The sequence below is a fragment of the Capsicum annuum genome, chromosome 12, assembly GCF_002878395.1.
Source record: "Capsicum annuum cultivar UCD-10X-F1 chromosome 12, UCD10Xv1.1, whole genome shotgun sequence".
Lineage (NCBI taxonomy): Eukaryota > Viridiplantae > Streptophyta > Magnoliopsida > Solanales > Solanaceae > Capsicum > Capsicum annuum.
Window position 1 is genome coordinate 11,470,670 of NC_061122.1, and position 26,151 is coordinate 11,496,820.

Sequence of the window (26,151 nt, forward strand, 5' to 3'; positions counted from 1 at the left end):
AGTAAAATATAAATAGGACCAAAAAAAATATTTGGTCAAAAAATATAATGTAATTTTCCTAATCATTTAATAGGCTGACTTATTGATAAAATGGATTAAATTTAAATCTTAATTAATACCCAATTATTAGTGCTAACTAGATATTATCTTGTGTAGTAGAATTAAGTTTGGTCTTTATCTCATAAATTAATGTAATAATCACTAGATTATCATAATAATTTTTGACTCCTATAAATACTTGCAACCATGGTTAGACAATTCACACAACATTCTTTTAAATCACAAGAAAAATAATCAAGTAGAAATGGCAAAAGTTTCAATTTATTTCTATCTCCTTCTTATCATCACATTCTCTGGTTTGTGCATCAACATTCTCCTAATTTTTTTAAAGTTTTAATCATTTTTTGTTTACATTTGGTTCATTCTTGATGTGATTTTAGAATCTTTTTCTTCAATCATTAATGCTTCAAATAAGCATTTTGATATACAAAAGACTTTGATAAATATTATTTGTAATACTACTTATGTAGTTCTTATAATCACAAATTAGTCACATTTGGACATAAAGTTGTGAAACAAAAAAAGGAGGTACTTCAATTAGTAATTTTTTTTTCAAGTTGAAAATGGTATCTGAAAAATTGATTTGTGTTTGAAATGAATATAAATCTGCATACACCTCACCCTTTTACATGGATTAAAATTTGTAACATCCCATCCTCTTCAGATTCCATTTATGATGTTATGCTGAATAATATTATTGTGTATTCTCTAAAGTTGGATTCTTTAATTGATAATAATTACTTTTTTTTCCTTTTTTATTTTAGTCCTTAACTTGACGATTGCCCAAGATAAAAAGATTAGAGATTTGCAATGTGCTGCTCCAATTCCCAACATAAGTTGCAAGTTGAAGGAAGATTGTACGCCAAGTTGCGAGGATAAATATAAAGATAAATTTCTTGGTGCGGGTTGTATATTAAGCCCAGAAGATATTCGTATTTGTATTTGTGGCTACAAATGCAGAAATTAAAAGTTTCTTTATCAAAATGTTAAGACTTTATCATTTGTTTGATAGAGTTATAGGGTTGATGTTCTATGGTCAAAGTGAATATTCCATTACTTAATTTACAAATGGTGGTTATGCTATATTGCTATTGTGCTCATTTTATTAAGTGAATGTAGAATACGCACTTAAAAAAAGAAAAATATTTATATATACAGAGGCGGATCCAGAATTTCATACTTGTGGGTTCCGAATAAAATAAATAAAGAGAAAAAAAATTAAACAAACAAACCAAAAAACCTCCATAAAGGTTTGAACTCATGACCAAGAGTAGCATGGCATGCATCTCAAGTCTAAGACTCCTACCACTAAATTATCTCATTACTTTGCTATGAGTTCCTACCTGTTAATATTTAAACTGATTGAGAATTTTTCTAATATAATTATAAGCCTTATGGTAGTGGGTGGGGGTTCCTGAGAACCCCCACCGGCTACCGCAAATCCGCCCCTATATATATATCTAATGTAATCGCGGGATCAAGGATTGCATTGAAGACCACATGACTCGATTTTTAGGGGTGTCAAATGAATGAAATTGATAGGTATTAGGTATCCTTTAAGAGATCTAACTGGCATTAAATAGTTCTACTTCATAATATTGGTATTGAATAATACCTCTTCCATTTTTTGATTATTAATCAATCTCCTCAAATCTCTCTATTCAAATTCCTAATTATATCTCTTATTTATTTTTGGCACCCAAGTTATCTCTTTTTGTGCTTCAAATAATGTTGATAACTTAAAATGCATATAAAATTTTTAATTATAATTATAAGTTTAGGTAATATTATCATCCTTAATCTTTTAAAATAAAGGGGAAAGACATTAAATACACTTTGAATTTATTTCAAAAAGTCGCTGACACATTTAAACTATTTTTACGATCTATTACACACCTATAGTACTTGAAAGTGAATTTATTTTCACCGTAAAAGCTGATGTGACACAAAAACAAAAAAAAATAAAAAACAAGCGTGTTTATTAAAATTTATTTGTGTTCTTTGTTTTTTTTTTTTAAATTCCAAACAGTTTTATATTTTCTCTTTCTCCAATTATCTTCATATCACTTTCTCTCTCTTCTTCAACACTCATGAACCACCATTTTCAACATTTAGAGCTTCGAAAAACTTCATTTCTTCACTCCTTTTATTTTAATATTGTTTCAAATTTTTATATGTACTTTATCATTAATATTCCATCTTCATTCTTAATTTTTTTTAAAAGAAATTTTATACATCCATTTCACTAAAAAAATGAAACAAGCTAAAATAATTAATGAATTATAGGACAAAAAAATATAGCTTTTGGTGATGGAGAATTGTTGTTTCATTGGAAAAGTATAAATTTTTCAGAGGTTCTTTAGTGTGAATTTTATTTTTTTGGCGGTCTTAGTTGAACAAATTTTTTTGGCATACCCAATTCAACGAAGTAATTTTCATCAATTTCATGATCGATTGCCTCTGTATCGTTGATACAATTTCTTTAGATGTGTGAAATTTCGATAAAAAAAGCGTAGATCTAAATAAAAAATAAGGTACTAAAGACAAGTAAATACTGATGATAATTTTGTGATGGTGTTGTTGTAACTGTTGGGTGGTGAAGAAGAAGAAATCGAAAGTGACTTTTGACGGCGATAAGAGTTATTTCAAGGATAGATTGATTATGGGTGTTGAATTTTGTGGCGTTTCTTTATTTTTTTGTGGTGACAATAGTGATGGTGTAATTTCGATGGTGATTTATTGTGGGGGATGAAATTTGTGGTGATTATTTTATTTTTGATGATGAAATATATGAATTTAGTGATGGTATAATGACAATAATGGTGGTTTTATGGTTGCTTTGTGGTGTAGAATGAAGAAGAAACAATTAGGTGATATTGAGAGAAAAAACTTGAAATATGACAAAGCATATGATGTGCCAGTGATATTGTAACGACATGGCACGAGTGTCATACAAACTCCCATAATGTGATTGGTTATACATGTGCTAGGGTGGAAAGAAATTGTAACACCCCCCATGTTTGGTCTAGAATTTAAACTATTGTTACTAAGTATGCAGACTGTAACCCAATGATTCTACGTCTGTATATGTCTGATGATCAATTGTATAGTGTGAAAATGTCCTTTTACATCATTCGAGGTCACAAAAATCTCCTAACTCAAAGACGAGTTGACAATGCTTCTATTTATTAAGTTTTAGTGAACGTTTCAGCTTGAGTAAACTTTCAACGACCATTACTCCTTGTACATAATGAATTACGTAACCTATTATATATAAAAAGAAATATCTTTGAGTCTTCTTTCCAATGCATTTAGTTTCATCGTAATCCTATATCGGAGCGTAAAGTTATACTTATTTTTCTTCAGCATGTCCGTCTGTCACCATAATCCAATAGTGGAGCGTAAAGTTATACTCCTTGAGAACGACGTTTTACTATGAATTTGCATGAGTTTAAAGCATGAGTTTAAGCCCTAAGCTAAAGTATTGGTATTTCAAGAAGATTATGATTTTAAGCCTCTTTTGTAAGTTGCTTACCAAGATTTAAGAAAGAAATTGATCTTTTGATCCTAATAAGGTAAGGAATCCACATTGTTCATATTGTTTGAGATTTTAAGAAAGAGAAACATATTTGTTTTCATTATAAACCCTTGTGTTGTTTTAAGGTGGATTTTCTAAAGTTCTGAGCGATAGGTATGGGAGTAGTATTCAGCACTAAGTTGGGTATGATTCCAAAGGCCTCATTCCCCAGAACTATGCACCACCTTTGGTTTAAGATTTGCCCATAGTGCGCTAAGATAGTGATCACTTAAGATAAGGTTCATGGTAAGGGTAGAACAACTCTCCCCAATGTGAGTAAGATGTTGGACTCCATGACAGCTCACATGATTTATGTCGGTTATAAGAAACTCCTAAATAGAAAGAACAAAAGTGCAACTTTTAGAACTAAGCGTTATGACACACAAAGTTTATCTATGCTTTACATATTCATGTTTTGTTATTTCGTAATACATATTTTATTCAATTTCAAGGTGATTCATTTACACTTAGCATCCATCCTTTGAATGATTTTGATTAATTATTACATTGTGGTATTACTTATGCATTAATCCCCATATGCTCAGTACATTCCAAAAGTACTGATCCATATATATGTCTGTGTGCTACATTGTTTAATAATGTAGGTTCAGGTGCTCAGTCCCAACAACGTAATTGATCATGGGCATCTCTATCTACATCCCTTAAGTTGGTGAGTCCTCGTGGTTTGAGGACCTATTTATTTAGGTTTTTAGCTTTATGTAGTATTTTCTCAGTTGTTTTCAATTCAGTTCGAGTCAGATGGGGTCTGTCCCAGCGACTCTCTAGATATTAGAAGTAGAGGCTTGTTAGATTGTTAGAAATATTTCAAATTTCCAGTGTTGGTTGATTAGATTTTTAAGCTAAGAACTTTTAGACATTATATTCTTTTAAATTCAGTTCAGTTAAGACATTAAATGCAGTATTTTAGTAGGTTCACATGCCTAAGTTACCTTTGTTATGAATTTCAGAATTACTAGCAGGCTCAAAGGGTTATCTTGGGGCGACTAGTAGTCCTGAGCACCATGTGATTTATCGGGACATATTTTTGGGGTGTTATAAACTTGGTATCAGCCTAAGGTTTAAAGAGTCCCAGGGAGTCAGACAAGCCACGTTACGTATATTCTTGATCATGGATGTGAAATGCGCCATATTTATGAGCAAAAGGCTACGGGATGTTTAAGGAAATCATCTTTTTCTATCATGATCTATTGTGCTTACAATGTCTCTATCTTCTTTTAACTCGTGTTCTTACATGACAGAATATGCCTCCTCGTCGAGCTAATACACGCAGAAATTATAACTAGCCACCTCAGCCCTCTGATCCTCTGAATGAGAATGTATCCCATGCTAAATTTCGGGCTGCCTTTTAGGAGCTGGCCTAAGCTGTGACTTCCAATGTTCATGGAAACTATTAGGCTACAGTCCCACTTCTGCAGAATGGTGTTTAGCTACAGCCAGGATTCATGACTTCAGGAGAATGAATCAGCCTGAATTCTTTAGGTCAAAAGTAGGTGAAGACCCACAACTCTATCTTGATGAGGTGAAAAATATCACCTAAATTATGCATATTACTGAGGAGGAGAGTGTAGAATTGGCATCCTACAGGCTAAAGGACATTGCTTATGATTGGGTGGTTATATGGAAGAATGGTAGAGATGAGAATGCAGCTTCTATAAATTGGAAGGTATTTCAAGATGCGTTCCTAGACAGGTTCTTTCTGCATGAAATGAGGGAAGTTAAGATAGAGGAGTTCATGAACCTGAGGCAGGGCTCGATGATAGTGAAGGAGTACTGTCTTAAGTTCAATCAATTGTCTAAGTATGCTCAAGATTTGATAGTTGACCGTAGGTCGAATATGAGTAAGTTTATTACTGGAGTATCTAGTTTGGTAATCAAGACGTGTAGGACTGCCATACTTATTGGGGACAAGGATCTTGCTAGGTTGATGATTCAAGATCAACATATATAGGCAGAGAAGTTGAAGGTGAAAAATAAAGTAAATAAGAAGTCTAGGACCAGACAGTTTGAGTATGGCCAAGCAAGGTTTGGAGGGGAAAATCGTTCGAAGTTTCAGGGTCACTCATATATGCCAGCGCCATCTTCAGCTATTTCCCCTACACCCAGAACTAAGCAGTAGCCGTGGGGTAGAACTTCTATGTCTAGGGCTCAGAATAGTATGAGTGGAAGGTCTAATTATCTGACATGTGTTAAGTATAGTAAAGCTCATCCTGGTGAGTGTTTGAGGGGAATAAAGAGTTGCTACGGTTATGGTACGTTGGGTCACGAAATCAAAGAGTGTCCGTATTTTAAGAAAGAAAATAGGTATGTTCCCCAGAATCAGACTGCTAGCGCACCAGCTCCACCAAGTCGCCCAGCCCCTTCTTAGGCTGCGTCATCCAGTACCGGTGGTGGTCAGCTCCAGAATTAGTTTTATACCTTACCATCCCATCAGGAGCAGAAGAGTTCACCATATGTTATTACTGGTATGCTTTGTGTCTTTCATCTTAATGTTTATGTGCTGTTATATCTCGGGTCAAGTCTCTCTTATGTGACCCCGCCTGTTGTAGTGAATTTTGAAGTAGGTCCTGAATAGTTCTCTAAGCCTTCTTAGTTTCCACTCTAGTGGGCGAGTCAGTTGTTGATGAACGATTCTATAGAAAGAGTCCTATCACTATCCTTCATAAAATTATATTAGCAGACTTAATAGAGTTAAACATAGTTGATTTTGACATCATTCTGGGCATGAATTGACTCTATTCCTGCTATGTATCTATAGATTGTTGCACTCGAGTAATGAAATTCCAGTTTTCTGATGAGCCAGTTTTTGAGTGGAAAGGTAATTCAGTATCTCCCAAGAGTCATTTCATATCCTATTTTAAGGCCAGAAAGTTGATATCAAAAGGGTGCATTTTCCATTTAGTTTGAGTCAAGGACATTAAGTCCAAGGCCCCAATAGTTCATTCAGTCCATGTAGTCAATGAATTTTCTAAAGTATTTCCCAAAGATCTGCCAGGGGTACCACCTATTAGAGAAATAGAATTCGATATTGACCTTCTTCCAGATACTCAACCTATCTATATTCCTTCTTATTGTATAGCTCCAGTCAAGCTTAAAGAGTTAAAAAACAACTTAAAGACCTCTTAGATAAAGGTTTCATAAGGCCTAGTGTCTCTCTATAGGCCCCTCCCATCCTATTCGTGTGTAAGAAAGATGGCTCTCTCCGAATGTTCATTTACTATCGTTAGTTGAATAAAGTTACAATCAACAACAAATATCCTCTTCCTAGGATTGATGAATTATTTGACCAACTCCAAGGTGCAAGTTATTTCTCTAAGATAGACCTTAGATCAGGCTATCACTAGCTTAAAATAAGGGAATGTGATATTCCAAAGAGAGCTTTCAGAACCTGTTATGGTCACTTTGAGTTTCTAGTCATGTCTTTTGGGCTAACAAATGCCCCAATAGCCTTCATGGACCTGATGAACCAAGTGTTCAAACAGTACCTAGACATGTTCATCATAGTCTTTATTGATTATATCCTTGTTTATTCCCGTAGTGAGGATGACCATGTAGACCATCTTAGAATCATGTTACAAACCTTTAGAGATCACCAATTATTTGCCAAATTCAGCAAGTGTGAATTTTGGCTAAGGTTAGTAGCTTTTCTGGGTCATATTATTTCCGGTGATGGCATTAGAGTTATCCTCAAAATACTGAAGTAGTAAGAAACTAGCCTAGATCTATCTCTCTATCAGACATCTGGAGTTTCTTGGGTTTAGCTGGCTATTACTGATGGTTTGTTGAGAGGTTTTCATTTATTGCATCCCCCATGTCTAGATTAACTCAAAAGAAAGTTAAGTTTTAGTGGTCAGATTCCTGTGAGAAGAGCTTTCTGGAGTTGAAGTCTCGGCTTACTTCAGCCTCAATTTTGGCGTTATCTGATGATACAGATATATTTATTGTTTATTGTGATGCTTTTAGAGTTGGTCTGGGTTATGTTTTGATGTAGAGAGGTAAGGTCATAGCCTATGCCTCTAGATAGCTTAAGCCTCACTAAAAGAACTACCCTACCCACAATCTTGAGTTAGTTGCTGTTGTATTTGCCTTGAAAATCTGGAGGCACTATCTTTATAGGGTTCATGTTGATGTGTTCATAGACTATAAAATTTTGCAGTATGTATTTTCATAAAGAAAGTTAAATCTTTGTTAGAGAAGGTGGTTAGAATTGTTAAAAGACTATGACATAAGTATCTTGTATCATCCGGGCAAGGCCAATATTGTGGCAAATGCCCTTAGTAGACTATCTATGAGTAGTGTTGCTCATGTGGAGAATGATAAGAAAAAGTTAGTTCGGGAAGTTCATCGGTTGGATAGGTTAGGTTTGCGGTTGGTTGACTCAGCTTAGGGGAATGTTTGGGTCCAGAGTAGTTCGGAGTCTTCTTTAGTTTCCGAAGTGAAGGAGAAGCAAGATAAGGACTCCAGTTTGGTCAGGTTGAAGAAGTCATTTAGAGATCAGAAGGTAGAGGTTTTCTCCCAAGGGGAAGATGGTGTGTTGAGATACCAGGAAAGACTATGTGTGCTGTGCGTTGATGGTTTGAGGTAGCAGATTATGGTAGAAACGCATGGTGCACATTACTCTATTCACCCAGGAGCCACCAAAATGTATCGAGACTTGCAGAAAGTTTATTGGTGGAACCTTACAGGAGTTTAGTATTCCCACTTGAAAGTGGGAGGAGGTGAATATGGACTTTTTGACAAGGTTACCTTGTTCGCGTCGTCAACATGATTCAGTTTGGGTTATTGTAGATAGATTGACCAAATTAGCCTATTTTTACCAGTTCATACGTCCCACTCAGCTGAGGATTATGCTAAGCTGTATAATAGAGAGTTGTTTAGGTTGCATGGAGTAACATTGTCCATCATTTCTGATAAAGGTACTCAGTTTACCTCTCACTTTTGGAAGGCCTTCTAAAAGGGTCTTGGTACCCAAGTCCATCTCAGTTCAGCTTTTCACCCTCAGACAGATGGTCAGGTAGAGAGGACCATTCATACCCTAGAGGACATATTAAGGGCGTGTGTTTTTTATTTTAAGAGAAGTTGGGTGACACTTGCTTTTGATTGAGTTTTCCTACAACAACAGTTATCATTCCAGTATCTAGATGTCTCCATTTGAGGCTCTCTATAAGAGAAGGTGTAGATCACCAACTGGCTGGTTCAAAGTGGGTAAGGCCGCTTTAGTAGGACTGGATGTGTGTTTGAATCTATGGAAAAATTTTAGCTTATTAGAAAGAGGCTTAAAATAGCTCAGAGTCGTCAGAAATCTTATGCAGTGAGAAGAAAAAACCTTGAGTTTGAAGTCGATGACCCCAATATGTCAGCCCTTACATAATATTGAGTCGTGTTGGGAAGGTAGCTTATGAGTTTGAGTTTCCTGCAGAATTGTCAGCCGTTCACTTAGTGTTGTTTGTCTCTGTGTTAAAGAAGTGTATTGGTGACCCAGCCGTAGTAGTTCCTTTAGAAAGCACCGAAATTCAGGATAGTCTCTCTTATGAAAAAGTCCCAGTCGAGATCCTTGATTACCAAATTCGTAGGATAAAGAATAAAGAAGTTTCCTTATTCAAAGTCCTTTGGTGGAATCAGTCCATTGAGGCTGCCACTTGGGAAGCAGAAGCAGATATACAAACCAAGTACACCCATCTTTTCTCCGTAAGTTTAGATTTAGCCTAAGGTATCGATTCTCCTCAGATTGATTCTCTACAGTTCTCAGTTTTAGTTATGTAATCATGTTCCCAGTCATGCCTGTTCTATATATACTCCCAAATCTCTTAGTTTCTCAGCTAATCGGCCTCATTCGAGGAGGAATGTTTCCAAGGGGGAGATAATATAACACCCCCTATGTTCGGACTAGAATGTAAACTGTTGTTACTAACTATGAAGACTGTAACCTAATGATTCTATGCCTATATATGTGTGATAATCAATTATATAGTGTGAAATGTCCTTTTATATCAGTCGAGGTCACAAAAATCTCCTAACTCAAAGACAAGTTGAGAACGCTTTTATTGATTAAGTTTTAGTGAATATTTCAGATTGGGTCAACTTTCAATGACCATTACTCCTTGTACATAATGAATTACATAGCCTACTATATATAAAAAGAAAGATCTTTGAGTCTTATTTCCAACACATTTGGTTTCACCTTAATCCGATATAGAAGCGTACAGTTATACTCATTTTACTTCAGTATGTCCTTCTGTCAACTAAGTGATGACCTGAGTTGATAAGCAATCAACTAAGTGATGAGTTATCATCCCAAGTCGTCAGCCTAACCAACTTCCAAGTGATGACTTGGGCTGATAAGCCATCACCTAAGTGACGACTTATCATACCAAGTCGTCACCCATAAGCAATATATGATAAGTTTAGCCCCAAAGTGATGACTTGAGGTGATAAGTCATCACTTAAGTGACAACTTATTAGCCCAAGTCATCACCCAAGACCAGACTTGATCAATCTCACCCTTAAATAGTTTTGGAGGGGTATTTTGGTCTTTTCCCTCACCCCCACAACATAAATCACCAAAAACACGTACTTAACCATCATAAACAAGTTTTAAAAACTCTTAATCCTCTTTATCCTCAAGAACAAGATTAGGATTTCTCCTTGAGGTCATCTCCCAAAAATTTCAAGATTTCCATTACGTTCTTATCAAGATAATCAAACACTTAAGGTTCCTAAGCCAAGAACTTCAAGAAAAGCCTTCAAGAACGCTCTCAAGGCTTCCAAATTCAACTTGTTTCATCGAATCAAGCCAAATAAGGTATGCGGGGTTATGAACAAGAACACTTCTTTTATCCTTGTGCCCAAAACTTGATATCTATTTAAGATTTCATATTTTGCAAATTAGGGTTCATACCTAATTATCATTTTTTTTGAAGATTATAGTGTTACAAGTGATTTATATGTTAACTTGCATGTCTACTTTCACGTCTTTATACGTGTGACATGATTTTTTAGATTCCTCATTGAGTTTTAAGCATGATATTTTGATGCGTGATTTCATTATCGTGGTATTGTTGAAGTATTTCAAAAAGTATATTAAGCACAACGTTTTGCTATGAATTTGCATGAGTTTAAAGCATGGGTTTTAAGCCGTAAGCCTAAGTATTGATATTTCAAGAAGATTATGATTTTAAGCCTTTTTTATAAGTTGTTTACCAAAATTTAAGAAAGAAATTGATCTTTTGAACCTAAGCTAAGGTAAGGAATCCACATTGTTCATATAATTTGAGATTTTAAGAAAGAGAAGCATAATTGATTTTCATTATAAAACCTTGTGCTGTTTTAAGGTAGGTTTTCTAATGTTCTGAGCGATAAGTATGGGAGTAGTATTTAGCACCAAGTTGGGTATGATTCGAAAGGTGTCATGCTCCAGAACTACGCGCCACTGTAGGTTTAAGATTCGCCCATAGTGGCTAATATAGTGATCACTTAAGATAAGGTTCTATTTCAATGGCAAGGGTAGAACAGCTCTCCCAACGTGGGCAAGACATTGGACTTTAGACAACTCACATGGTTTATGTCGGTTAGAAGAATCTCCCAAATTGAAAGAGCAAAAGTGCAACTTTTAGAACTAAGCATTTTGACTCACAAAGTTTATCTATGCTTTACATATTCATGTTTTGTTATTTCGTAATACATATTTTATTCAATTTCAAGGTGAGTCATTTACACTCAGCAGACATTCCTTGAAAGATTTTGCTTAATTATTACATTGTGGTTTTACTTACGTATTAATCCTTATATGCTCAGTACATTCCAAAGTACTGATCCACATATATGTTTGTGTGCTACATTGTTTAATAATGTAGATTCATGTGCTCAGTTTCAGCAGCGTAATTGATCATATGCATCTCTATCTACTTTCCGTCAGTTGGTGAGTCCTCATGGTTCGAGGACCCATTTATTTAGACTTTCAACTTTATGCAGTATTTTCTCAGTTGTTTTCAATTCAGTTCGAGTCAGCTGGGGTCTGTCTCAGCGGCTCTCTAGTTATTAGAAGTAGAGGCTTGTTAGACTGTTAGAAATATTTCAAATTTCCAATGTTGGTTGATTAAATTTTTAAGCTAATCATTTCATACATTATATTCATTTAAATTCAGTTCAGTTAAGACATTAAATGCAGTATTTCAGTAGGTTCACATGCCTAAGTTACCTTTGTTATGAGTTTCAAAATTAGTAGCAGGCTCAAAGGATTAGCTTGGGGCTACTAGTAGTCCTGAGCACCGTGTGACGTTTTGTGACGTCTCAGAACATGTTTTTGGGGCATTACAGAAATTCAGTTCAAAACAGTATAGGTGTGTAATGGACCGTCAAAATAGTTTAAGTGTGTCATCAACTTTTTAGGATAAGTTCAAGATGTATTTGATAACTTTTTCCCAAAATAAAATAAAAATCGTCGGTATATCATCATCGTTGTCATTATCATCATCGTCATCATCATCATCATCAATTTAAACCTCCGCAAGAAGGCATGATTTTTATTTTATTTAATCAAAGAATTATTTCTTTAATTTACTACTTTATGAATATTACCGTGATATCATGTAACTTTATTTAAGTATCAATAATTATATTCTAATATTTATATAATTCTTATTTATTAATTTGGGTACATTCTAATAAAAGAATCCCAAAGAGTATAGAAAGAAAATATTCTAAATAAGTGCCTTTGATCCATAACTTCAACTAAACTTTAGCCCAAAGAAAACCCAATATGCGAGGCTCTATTCTCTCTACCCATGAAGGTGGAATCATGTAGACGCCACTTTTGCAGCACATAAGGTGACAACGACACAAGCACACATCTCAACACACACACTCCTTCATTACATGTCGTTCTTGTAGTGACCGGTCAAATCCTACTCAAAATTGAGTATACTGAATTGTCCTAAATATCCCCATTTTACCCATCTAAATTTTCCTAAATGCCTTCAAGCCCTAAAATTATATTATTAATTTGTCTTTTCTTTTCTCAAAGCGCCGGTGCTCATCTCTCCATATTTAAATTGGAGAAGAACTCATCTTTCTTTTACCATGGATAGACGCTCACCTCACCATTTTCGTGCGAATCAATAAAGTTTCATGTGCATCTTCATCATCCCTTTCTCATTTCACGCTTCAAGGGACGTCTATATCAAGACTTTGCAGTTGAAGATTTACCATATATGGCTAGCTTCTGAATCAAATCATGTAAACCCTTTAACGTTCGGATTTGAACCATTCTTTTGACCAATTACAATTTTCAAATTTAAAATCTCGTTAAAATCAAACCCTAGCCTGAATTCTTCGTCTATAAATACTACTCTAAATCCTCAACCACGAACCAAGTTCTTACACTTACAAAAACACCATGAAAGCTATAGTTGTCTATCATCTGAATATTTTCATAGGTATTTTAGCCATAGGAAAAGTTGTCCGTTGTTACTTGTGGCTACTTGAAGTACAGTTTGAGAATCGAGATCTGAGATCGATCATGCCCCTAGTTCACTGCTCTCCAAAAGGTCAGCGTATCAGGACATTAAATCTCCTCTTTATTTTATTGTCCAAGCACGATTCATTAGTTGATGCACGAAAAAAGAATTATTGCTAAACGTTATTTGCTTAGAAATCATGTTATTAGGAAAGTTGTTAAGTTGACAGTGTATTAATTAAACCATACTTGATAAATACTTGTTTTAGCGTATGTACATGATGTTTTGTTTATGATGATAAGAAAAGGCATCAAAGTGTTGGCCAGTCAAAAACTTTCATGTTCAGAAGATGCATGTCATAGAGATGAGTATGTTGAGATAGATGTGTGGACATACTAGATGTGATAGAATCAGAAATGAGCTTATTCGAGATAAGGTAGGAGTAGTCTCTGTGGTGAATAAGATGAGAATCTTGGACCGAAATAAGTCATTTTTTGAATCTATTCACCAAAGTAATGTGTTTTTTGAAAATTTTACAAAACTAGTATAAACGTTGTTCCCAATAACGTTTTATGTTTTAAAAAGGTTAACGGCTCAAATAGAATTGACGTTAGACGTTAGAATATAAAACGTTACTCTCAGTAACGTTTTAGACATAAGACGTTACCGACAGTAACGTTTCTCTGTAGCTCTGCTACCCAAGAATCTCTGTACAAATCTGACATTAAATACGTTATCACCAATAACATTTTAGTTGTAAAACGTTACTCCGAATAACGATTCTATCAAATCAACCCAACAACTTTTTTGACCAAAATTTTGCCTTGAAATCGTAATCACTAGTCACATTTTTAGTTAAAAACGTTACTGTGAGTAACGTTTCTAGCGAATCAAATCACAGACCTGCAAAGTTTTAGGACAATAGATTATATAAGTGACGGTATGTATAGAATGTTCAAACACATTTTTACAATTCTAATTTACAATTCTAGCACATTTTTGTGTATAGCAGAAAAATGACTAATTTTAAAGAAAATGTGATGGTTGCTTTGTATTGGGGTGGTGAACTAATTTCTGAAATGAGCGGATTTAGATACAAAGAAGGTGCTAGAATGATTGTTAGCATGTCTATTTCAACTAGCTACGTTGAACTAGTTGCAATGTTGCATGAAAAAATGAGGATAAACAGTGAAAATATTCAAATGGATATTTTTGAAAAATATTCATGCTCATTTCAAGGTAACATTACAAGGTTTATTGAATTTAAAATAGAGAATGACCAGTCTTTGCTACAATTTCTTGTCATTCCTAAAAAATTTTTGAATAAAATTGATATAAATCTTTTGGAGATGTATGTAAAGACTAGACCAACAAATCATGATAATCTATTTCAAATGAATGGTCAGCATGGTTATCATATGAATTTATTAGCTCAAAATTATGGATTTTCCATGCTCAGTCATCCTCATTTTGCATATACTGCAACCCCTAGTATCCATCAATCACTTGATGCAAGCCCTAACGAACATGAGTATCAATCATATGATGAAGGATTAAGTAGTCAAGGACACATTGAAAGTGGCCACAGACAATATGAGATCAGGTGGATGATCTTTACTTTTTTTGAAACTATAAGAAATCTTATGCATTACTACTTCACTAATTCATTATTTTTTTTTGCAGAGAAGATGAGGATAACTTTGATTTGTGTAATGATGCACATGCTCAAATTTGTGATGAAAGTTTGGAGGAAGATGATGGAGAAAGTGAAACCTTAGAAAGTGAATCTGATGAAGATACCAATGATAGTGAAGATTTACCTCAAAATGATATTGGTGTAAATCTTCATAATCAATTTGGTCAAAGTGTGTCTGAAATGCAAAATCATGATATACCCTACTTTACAACATTAGAGAATGAAGAAGATATTTTTATCTCTACCCGTGAATCTGAGATGAATTGTTGTTCTGTTTGGTCTGACGATGGTGTGTTTTAGCAGCAAAGATAGATTGAAACGGGCTGTGACAATTTGGAGTTTGTGCAAAAATAAAGAATTCATAGTTGTAACATCAAGCAAGAAACTATGGATTGTCAGATGCAGGTTTCACAAATCATTAGGTTGTCGATGGTTTCTTCAAGGCCGAAAGGTTGGAGGTAGCCTTTGGAAGATAGAAAAGTATTTTGATAATCATAGATGTGAGACTGAAGGGCTTACTATAGGTCACGCTAACCTAGATACCAATTTAATTGCATCTTTGTTTCTAAATCAAATACGTAAAAATCCTAAATTGTTGGTAGTAGATGTCATTTTTAAGGTTCATGAGATATTTAGTCATCAAGTAACATATAGGAAAGCGTGGCTTTGATGTCAACGAGCATTTAAATTGGTGTATGGTGATTTTCAGAAATCATTTAGTGAGCTTCCTAAGTTTTTTGCAGCTTTTCAACACTTTAACCATGGAACAATTGTAGAATGGAAACACGAAGAGTCAATGAGTTCGTTAGAGGTAAAAACGTTTAAATTTGTATTTTGGGCTTTCAAGCCATGCATTGAGGATTCCAAACTTGTCGTCCAGTTATTTTAGTAGATGGAACCCATTTGTATGGTAAATATGAGATAAAATTATTAATTGCTATTGGAATTAATGGAAATGACAACATTCTTCCTCTAGCATTTGCTATTGTTGACAGGGAATCGAAAGAGGCATGGAAATGGTTTTTTTTAGAAAACTAAGCGCACATGTAATAAAGGATAAAGAAGATGTATGTATTATCTCTAATAGGGCAAAAAGAATCTTAGCTAGTTTATCGGAGTTGTGGCAATTCCAGGAGCCTCAGGCCTTTCATCGATTTTGCGTAAGACATCTTAAGAGTAACTTTCAATCTTATTTTCCAAATAGGAATCTCAGTGATCTGATGTGGAATGCTTCATCGGCTCATCAAGTAAGGAAGTTCGAAGCTTTGATGTGGGAAATCAGGGATGAAAATGAAGAAGCATATGAATATCTCATGCAATTTCCATTGGACAAATGGACGATTAGCCATGATGATGGAAAAAGATGGAGAGTGTTGAGAACAAATCTTTCAGAGTCTTTCAACGACCTTCTAAAGAAAGCTCGAGGATTGCCTGTCACTGCCATGGTAAGACTTTTATTGGAGAAAACAGCTGAACGTGTCATGCTTCAAATCCTATTGGGGCGGACTGATACCCGTAATCGAGGAGGCCTGGGAGAACCAGCTCATAACCTTATACTTCCCATGCATACCTCTATGACAACCCAAAATTCGGACATCATCATGTCGCATATAAAAGGAAATAATCACCTATATAAGCTCGAGCACACATATATATGTATATACAATACTTGGCCATTGGAGCCATCACGTCTACTAACAAAACACCACCTTGACTGTACATTAGGTCTGCAAAGTCTCTAAACAATACACAGAGTTTAACTAAGGTCGGGACATACCCTGCCATATAACTAACTTCTATACAATACCAAAAGTGACTGGATATGACACGAAAATCCCCGAAGAAAACTGGAGCTCACCAAAAGCAGCTGGATATCCTGGCTCCTACTTATGCGGTGTATGAGCTGAGGTACCTATGCCTACAGCATGAAATATCGGTCCCCCGTGGGGGACGTCAGTATGAAATATGTACTGAGTATGTAAAGCTGTAGATAATCACATATGATATAGGAGCTCAATAGAAATCAAAAACAAGTGAATAAATCATAATAAGAGTGGACCACACTTACTAGAACTTGTGACAACCTGTAAATTGTATTTATTCAATCACTTTACCTTCGTTCTTATCATTTTTGTAATCATTACTGTACTGTACTGTGACCATTAGGCTGCCTCCAGTACATATCAACTGGGATCGACCCATGATAGGCTTATGCCCCTGGGATACCACCCATAAACACATAAATAGGGATCGACCCATGATAGGCTTATGCCCCTGGGATACCACCCGATAAGAGAGAACTTCCATCACTTAGTTCAATTAATCTTTGAGATTGTTATTTCGGTTGCCACTGCATTTTTGATACTTTGAAACAATGATACATCAATAAGAGACATATAAATAGACCATCAATGCAATAACAATGAATTAAGAACTCATTGGCACATCAATGAAGTGTTTTGGAGTCATCAATGCCATAACAATAAAGTAGGAACTTATTGGTATATCAATGAAACGTTTTGGAGTCATTAATAGCACATGGATCTTGTTTGAGTAACCGAATACCTTATGACATTCATTAGTGCAATAAACATGTAAGATTTGGAAAACAAGTAAGTATTGGAATGTCTTGACATCTTGTAGGGTGGAAATAAGTTCATTGGTAACGTAGGACATCATACAAAACCATTATGGATCACATGTTACTGAATAACTTTGAAAACTTTCTTAATAGAACAATTGTTCACTTTCATGCCACAGATATGGTATAGAGTATGCTTTACATACCTGAATGTCAACCTTCAATACTAGTCTCAAATGGAGTTCTCTTCTTTTCAGATTACTTATCTACAATGAACATATATAGCAATCTAGTATTAGCGACCAAACATCACAATTTAATTATTTGAATTCACCAAACTAGTGATTAAGTATTAAACCTTAATTACACCATAAAGGGTGTCACTTTAACCCTCTTATACTCCAATTACATTCACATGCCATGCATATTCATACAACATCCTCCAATATCAAGTTTGGATTCATTTATCCTTCCAACCAATTCATTAAACCAAATTGAGCCATAGACATAAATACTCATCAATTCAATAGTATATCACCATATCCACCTTCCATAACTCAATTACCATATCCACCTTCCACAATTCAATACAACCAAACCATGCAAAATAGTCCATAACCCTATTTTCATCACCTTTCAATAACAACCAATACATATAATCCTCTATCACACATATACATATGGAAGAGAACAAAGGCAAACAATATTCATACCTTAGAATTCACCTCTTGATTATGCAATCCTGTTTGCACAAATAATAGGTGCCGTTCGAAGCTCTCAAGATGACAAACGCAGTTATCGGATATCTTTATAATTTCTACGGTTGAATCAAAAGTAATTTAAAGGTCAAATTTGGCTAGGGTTTGTTCTTTCTCAATGATTGATGATGAAAATAAGTTTTTGAACTCATATACATGTATATATACACATATTCCCGTCCATAATATAATAGGAAATGACCAAAATCCCTTTAAAATTTAAATAATGTCAAATCTGTCCTTTGGTAGACTGTTTTGATAAGCTAAAGTAGATCGACCATAACTCTTTGCTCCGATATCGGATTTGGGTGAAATTGGTATCGTTGGAAAGATAACTCAAAGGGATTTCATTTCATATAAATTAGGCCACCTAGTTAGTCCTGTACAAGGAGTTATGGTCGTTTGAAGTTGACCCTAAAAATCTGTTTTGATAGGCTAAAGTAAAACGAGTATAACTCCTTACTCAGACGTTGGATTTGGATGAAACCAATTGAATTGGAAAGAAGACTCAAATATATTTCTTTTCATAGGTTGAAGCTCTCCCAGTTCATTATATTAAGGGAGTTATGATCATTCGAAGTTGACCCAAAAATTTGGCTGGCCTCAGTAGTTTGTGTGCAGGAAATTTTCCTACACATTTACTATTCCCAAATATCCCGGCCACCGTTTTATAGTTTCGAACATGATCGATTATATCCGAAACCTATCCGTTTTTGAAAGTCTTTATATCTTTGGAAAACTTATTCAATAACCTTCGCATGGAACCATCGACGGGCAAATTCCGGTATAAATAAAATAAAAAAAAATTAATTCCATATAAATAAGACCAATACACGTACTTGAATACGCCAATACATGTACTTGAATACGGGATGTTACAGAACGGTATACCCGTAGATCTCAAACAACGCACCAACTTGTAGAACAAAAGGAATTATGGACAAGCAGGTTCAAAGTAAAGTGGGAGAAGAACTACGAAAGTTCAAAAAGACACTTTATTTTTTATTGGAATATATCCACTGGGACATATGAGGTTAGATCTATTCAAGTTGATGGTACTGGTGGTAATCCTCATCGTGTTTCACTAAATGATAAAAAATGTGATTATGGAAAATGGGATAATTTGCACTTTCCGTGTTCACATGTCATGAAGGTTACTAAAAGAATGGGAGGGCTAGCTAGAAATTTTGTAAGCGAGCATTTCACAACAGAGAATTATGTTGCTACATATTTCAAGTTATTCTCACCGGTTGGGCACGAGGCATATTGGCCATCTCCAAGTTTTATAATGAGAAGTAATGAATTCTATCGTCGTCCTAATCGACAAAGGACAACTAAAGTACCTAATGAGATGGATCGTGGTCCTGCAGTATATGGACGAGCTTGTGGATTGTGTAGACAGACCGGACATGATAGGCGCTGATGTCCAACTCGTAATCAAACTTAAGTGGGTACTCTTAAAATTTCTAACCGTTTTAAGTCTAATGAATTCTATTTTGTGGATTATTTCTAAGTCTAATAATTGTTTCATGAATTAATTGAGTAGAAATCTTGTACCAACATTCCAGCTAACATTTGTAGCATTAGTACTTAAGACATAAGAGTTGTTGGTGTTTTATGTGAAATGATTTCTGATAGAGTTTGCAACTCTTTTCTATCTTTCAGATGTCATCTGTGAGTATTATGTTTCATCTTATAAAAGAACTTCATTCCAGCTGGCATTTGTAGCTATGCTTCGGTTTTTAGTAGTAGTATCATGATTCATAGCTGGTCAATACAATTTCTAGTAGCAATTGTACGTTGCTTTGTACTGTGTGTTTTTCCTACTTACAAACGCACCTAAATACAAATCAAATAACTTTCCAACACTTTCCTTCTGCTTCCTTAGCAACCAAACGTACCCAAGAAAAATGGCTAGAATATTCTAGGCTAGAATATTGTAAGGCACGTCAACAACTCAATCTTTGAAATTTCATAAGTTTTATAGTCTTCTAGAAAATTCCATAAGAAAAAAGGACACTCTTTAGGTTACAGTGAAACCAGTGCAATTCCTTACTGCTACAGGCTGGAGAATTTTCAGCCGCAACTTTTAAAACATCCTTTGAATTCAATTGTGCTAACGTCCATGGGCTAATATTCACAATAGTTGGATTCTTTTTCTTAATTTGTTCTTCTGCTGTTGAAATTTTACCAAGTGAACTGATTGATACGGTGTCAGGATGAACTACATTATATTGCAGGGAAACACTAAAAGATTAAACAAAAGTTAGTAAATTAACCTTTTTCTATGCACTTATACAAAAACATTAAAGCATAAACTTTCCATCTCAAGAGGTATACTTGATACTACACAATCCCTCTTATCCATGCCATACTGTTCTCGACCCTCTTAACTATAATCAGACCATATGAAGATATGAAGTTATACCGATCACAACCAGATAATCCCTTAATGGTTGTAACAGCCATACCAAAGAATCAACTCAAGAGGAACTGTTCAAGATTTGCTAAAGTATCCTATAATTTTTGGCAACATAAGAGCCATACCAAGCTCAAGATTAAACATAGTTTCTCCCAGGAGTCCATTTCAAAGAGCTTTCATCCACAAGCCGGCAAAGCATTGACCACATTACCGGGTTAAATGAAATTTCTTTTCTTCTGATAAGGTCACATGGAATTTTTTTGTGTGTGGAACTGGTAACTTTGATAAGCTTACATAGAATTAAAGCTAAGAAATGTGAAAATAGAAACTAAATTCAAATTGAGATGCCAACTGAAGACTGTCTGAAAGTAGCACTGCGAACATGATAAAGGGTTGTTAATACCATAACCAACTGAATGACAATTATAAATTAGCATCGCAAACTCAATAAAATTTACCATACCCAATTGTTAAAGTTTTCAAATTCTACCATTGATGTTAGGTGATAGTAAAGTTTATTAATTGTATTTACATAAGCTTTACATAATTAAGACAATTTAACTTTTACACTTTTATCTTTGTACTCATTTTGACATCCAATTGTGGGTTCTAAATTAAAACATGATATGTTTGGAAATTGATATGCAAGAGAAACTTAGTGCAGCATATAAATTTTGGAAATTTGAATTAACTAGGCAAAAGCAATTTTACGCGTGCCTATGCCTTGCTGTATATGTGTGTGCACTTGGATAATTGAAAGTATATATCCATATAATGGCCATCTCATTTTATGTGGTATCGTTGCCCATTTAGGAATAGGAGCCGGACTACATATAACCAATGAATTCACGTGAATCTAGATTTTATATGTATATTAAGAACTTTACTACATATCTACAAATATTTGATAGTAAACTCAGTCATTACCCAAGTATTGTTATATATAAACTTAAGACCAACAAGAACTCATAAACTTCAAATGCCTACATAAGCATAAGATTGTCTACAATCTACAAAGTTACACCTGTGTACAGCCCACGCCACTATATATACAATATGCCTACATAAGCATAAGATTGTCAGTTCTTCAATTTCAATGAATTCAACTTAATTCTTTGAAAATTCTGTGCATACTTTGATTAAGCGTTGATATAATGGAGTTCCTACTAAATGCATGAACATTTGATTGATGCACTATATTGCCATTCTACTGCATAATTGTTAGCATGCAATACCTGTGCTAAGAAGGGATAGCTAAAAATAGATTTGTTGGCTTTCTTTGGAATATTGGGCACAAAGTGTCATCTGCTGAAGAATATGAAGATTTCTCCTCTCTCCTCTGAGAACGGACGAAGAAAATTCTTGACAGATGATGAATTGAGAAGGAGAAGAAGCAAGAGCAACGATTCCTACATATAAGAACAATTGATAATGTACTTCCATTCATTTTTAAGAAATACCAAATACGAATGTACTTCCATCCATCGTTCTTGCTAAACATATTCACTTGTCAAAAAAAGATAAAATACCAAACAATTACCTATAAGTTTTTTACCCAACTTTGAGCTCCATTGCATACCTGCCAATAAAAGAAGGGTGACACAAATTGGAAAACAAGATTTGTTGGCCCTCTGGCAGAATGTAAAACAAAAGAAAAATATTCTTTTTTGGCCCCTTCCCTTTTTTGATGAGGTTAAGGACATCTATCCTAACAGATGATTGATAGTAAAATGGCAGACACAGATTCAATTCTCAGATAATTTGTCATCAATATTCCCTTCTTCGGGAATGACCATATAAAATCTGCACCACTACTAATGGATGGAAATTACCGAGAATTCACTCCATGCCAATTGGCAATTCATAGACTCGAAGCTCACGGCTCTGTTAACATTTGGGCTCCCATAAACAAGTCTAGCTCTTAAAGCTCTTTCGATGAGATTCCTATACTTGCATTCCATTGATAAATATAGAGTAACCAGTAAATCCCAAAATATATAGTAAGTTATATTCTTAATTCCAGTCAATTCGAAGGCCATATGTACAAAACACTCATAGCAGTCAACCCATGTTTAACAGTTAACCATTTTCTAAATATCACATGAACAATAACCTTACAACAGTCTATGCACAGTCAGGTTCAACAGAGTGCTATTACCAATATGTGATGCCTATATTAACCTATTTATATTCTTGTTCCTACTGTACTTTATTATTATTATTAGTAGTTGTTGTTGTTGGTTGAGAGATAAACAATGGAAGTGCAGAATCAATAGAAGCAAACACAATAGACTAAAAATTAAGAACAGGTTTAGGTAACTTTGCAGGATGATAAAGAACAACAGTGGATACAATCACATGGATAAATTCAAGCACATGCAGTTGGAATGAAAAACATGAACCTCACAGGATAAATTCAAGCAAATGCAGTTGAAAGAAAACAAAACAAGTATTCATGTATTACCACAGAAGTGATGACTAGACCAGATACAAGGGAATGGAAGAAGAAAGAGTCCAACATAACTCCATTACTCTTTTCCTTTTTTTGTTTTGCTTTTCTTCTATTTTGCATTTTTTTTTTCGGCGTGCTGGTAAGCATAGTGACTCCCTGTCAAGAAAAGGTAGATTTTCAATTGTTCAACTAAAAAGGTGCAGTTAAGTTGAAAAAAAATAACATAATCACGAAAAAATACCAGTCCCACAAAGCTTAGCAATAATTTTACGCTTCTCTTTCTTTGATAGTTCATCATGCTGAATAGTAGTCTCACAACCTGTACTTGTATCCTATGGATCGTTACCATTCACTTCATTGTTGGTATCATCCAACTCATTATATTCCATCTCAGTGTTTAAGTTCTCCAAATTATTAGTGGCATTCGGGATATCAATAGACATTGGCACAGGCGATGAGGTAAAATTTGGAGCACTCTCAAAATGTTGAGGCGGATAACCACCAAATATATTATCAAGTGATGAAAGACTTGGATACCTTGATATTTGTGGAGTCTGTAGAGTCATATATGGCACAATCTCTGTATGTTGATATGTCATACCTGATGCCTGAGTAAATTCCTGAGTGCAACCTATTGAAGTGGAACCAAAATCATGATTAGTTGTTGCTTGATCATCTTCTGAACCTATTTGGGAATTTTGCATTGCTTCATCCATTTCATTTATTTCATCAGGCACTTGGTCTCTCGCAATAGCACATTCTCTTCTTCCAGCAACACTGCCTTTTCCTCGCCTACGAATAGGGAGACGTAACTAATCAGGTTGTACCTCATCTCTTCTATAATTGGCTGATACTTGAATCCTATCAGCCTCATGAACATATCTCAAACAATCAGAACTTTGATCCCACACTATCTTTCTAAACATGTATAAGTCCTCATATGATGGCGTATCTCTAAGTGATTTAGCTTTATCAACCATCGAATGAATATGATGTGCATGTGAATTAAAGTAAAAACATTTAACTGTAAAAGCATCAAAAAGATTAAAAAAAAAAGATAGGTTCCTACTCCTGAGGTTATGATTATTATTAACATATATGTTATGATTATTATTAACATATATTAGATAAATAAAAATAAGACAAGCAAAGTTCTACTTACCATTGTTTCATATGCAGTTGCATTAGGCACATAACCTTGTTGGCATTGAGGATGGAGATTAGGATTGCCAATGAGAAGACGAGTAATACGTCTGAACCAAATAAGGTAGGGGTCGTCATACCAAAGTGGCCCATGATTGACCGGTGCATTACAGATAAATTGTTCTCGCTCATTCCAAAAAAGTAACCATTATGCATGTTCTAACTCCCAGTTTGTATTTGGCCTTCCCCGACAATCATGACAAAAGTGGGTGGAATCAAATAGAAATGGAGTTGGAATCACCTGTTGCAATCCAAATTGCCTCATTACTCTATCAGGCAAGTGAACCTCTACCACATCCTAACAGAAGTTTGGAACTCTAATATGCCACATGTCTCGTCCAGCATGACAATAGTCAGGAAGACTCTCAATTAAGTCATCAGTATATGGTTCCCAGATAAACTACATGAAAAAGGAAAAAGCAAATGAGTTATATTTACAATCGACATAAAATCAAAGAAAAAAATCATACACAATCTACCTGATCTTCTTTCATAGAATCAAGTGCATCCCTATAAACTTTCAGCACATGCTTAGAAGTGTTAGTCCAACTAAAATGTGCAAACCGTCTAGTAGCATATGGACCCCTAGGCAAACTAGTAGGAAAAATATTTCTTGCACCTCTTTTTCCTACTATTTGTGGCCTAAGGACAGTGATCCTCTCCCATGCCCAAACCTGATATTTATATATATATATATATATATATTTATAAATAAATAAATAAAAAAGTAAAAGAAATATCAATATAATTTGTACAATTATTAGAATTATTAGATATACCTGAAGTAGTGGTAGAAATTCGGCTATCTCATTTTGGGTACTTTGTGAGAATTTACAAAGAGAGCGATACAAGTACGCTAAAGTTGCACAACCCCAACTATAAGACCCAATTGCATTGACATCCTCGAGTATAGGCAGGTACATAAGCTTTAAATAAGCACCAGATGTATCTGCCATCATCATACCCGCTATCATCCAAAACATGTAACACCTAGCCTTCTGATTGACTATTTCTTGGGTTGCCATGTTTGAAAATTGTGGCTCACTTAGCAGGTGTGCTTTAAGAGCGAAGACCTTGAGGAAACTATTTTTAAAGTTCTGAAGAGATCAAAAAAGACCTAATAATCTTTGACAAATGTTTTGCCAATCTCTAATAGTTCTCGTCGTCTTAGTACCAAGTATCGGAGCACCATTCATGGGTAATCCATACAACACCTCGACATCTTGCAAGGTGATAGTTGCTTCACCTGTTCTAAAGTGGAAAGTATGTGTTTCAAGAAGCCACCGCTCATCTAATGACGTGATCAAACTACGGTCGATAGCAGGCCTATTACATCTATAAACACCATACAATCCAGATAATCTAATCACTTCTAAAACTCATGGATTGATAGGATATTTTTCTACGAGCTTCCAAAAACCTCCATCACTCTTTCTCGTATTAAGAACCATATCAACACTTCCATCCCATATATCCCGTGACCTATGAGTGAGTTGTTCAGTTAATACAGAGGGTTCAAGTGGCCCAGGATCCAACTTGTATGAACTACTACCAGCCATAAAAAAGGTACCTATATATAAGTAAATATTTTCACTATAATAAACAAATTAACCAGCCATAAAGGAAAAATTATTCTCTAACAAAGTCTATAAATAATTCTTTCTCCTTTAAAAAATATCCCATCTCTTTGTCTACAAATAATTGTTCATAATTTTGAGCATAGTTGAATAAATTTTGAGAAATATAAAGTTTAAAATAGAGAGTCAAGTTGAGGCAATGAGAACAGAGAGTATATTCATACCAAAACTTGAGGCTAGGGTTTCGCAATCTGAAACACGAACGATTAATTACTTCGATGAAAGAGATTGCACTGTCAATTGAATCAACCACAGATGATTGAAATTGCTAAAAAAATAAAGTAAGAAGCCA

The 26,151-nt window shown here is 34.8% G+C and overlaps 1 protein-coding gene and 1 long non-coding RNA gene across 2 annotated transcripts; both read left to right on the top strand.

Annotated features, from left to right (window-relative positions):
• Positions 1-268: 268 nt before the first annotated feature.
• On the top strand, positions 269-1,143 carry LOC107850054. Its single transcript, XR_001668429.2, has 2 exons — positions 269-356; positions 825-1,143. It is a non-coding gene; the product is annotated as an uncharacterized LOC107850054 (long non-coding RNA).
• Positions 1,144-14,439: 13,296 nt separating this feature from the next.
• Positions 14,440-15,315, top strand: LOC124889293. The gene is made up of 2 exons (XM_047400741.1): positions 14,440-14,713; positions 14,794-15,315. The coding sequence occupies exons 1-2, from the start codon at positions 14,460-14,462 to the stop codon at positions 15,104-15,106; spliced, it is 567 nt and encodes a 188-aa protein (XP_047256697.1). The 5' UTR covers positions 14,440-14,459; the 3' UTR covers positions 15,107-15,315.
• The last annotated feature ends 10,836 nt before the right edge of the window (positions 15,316-26,151 follow it).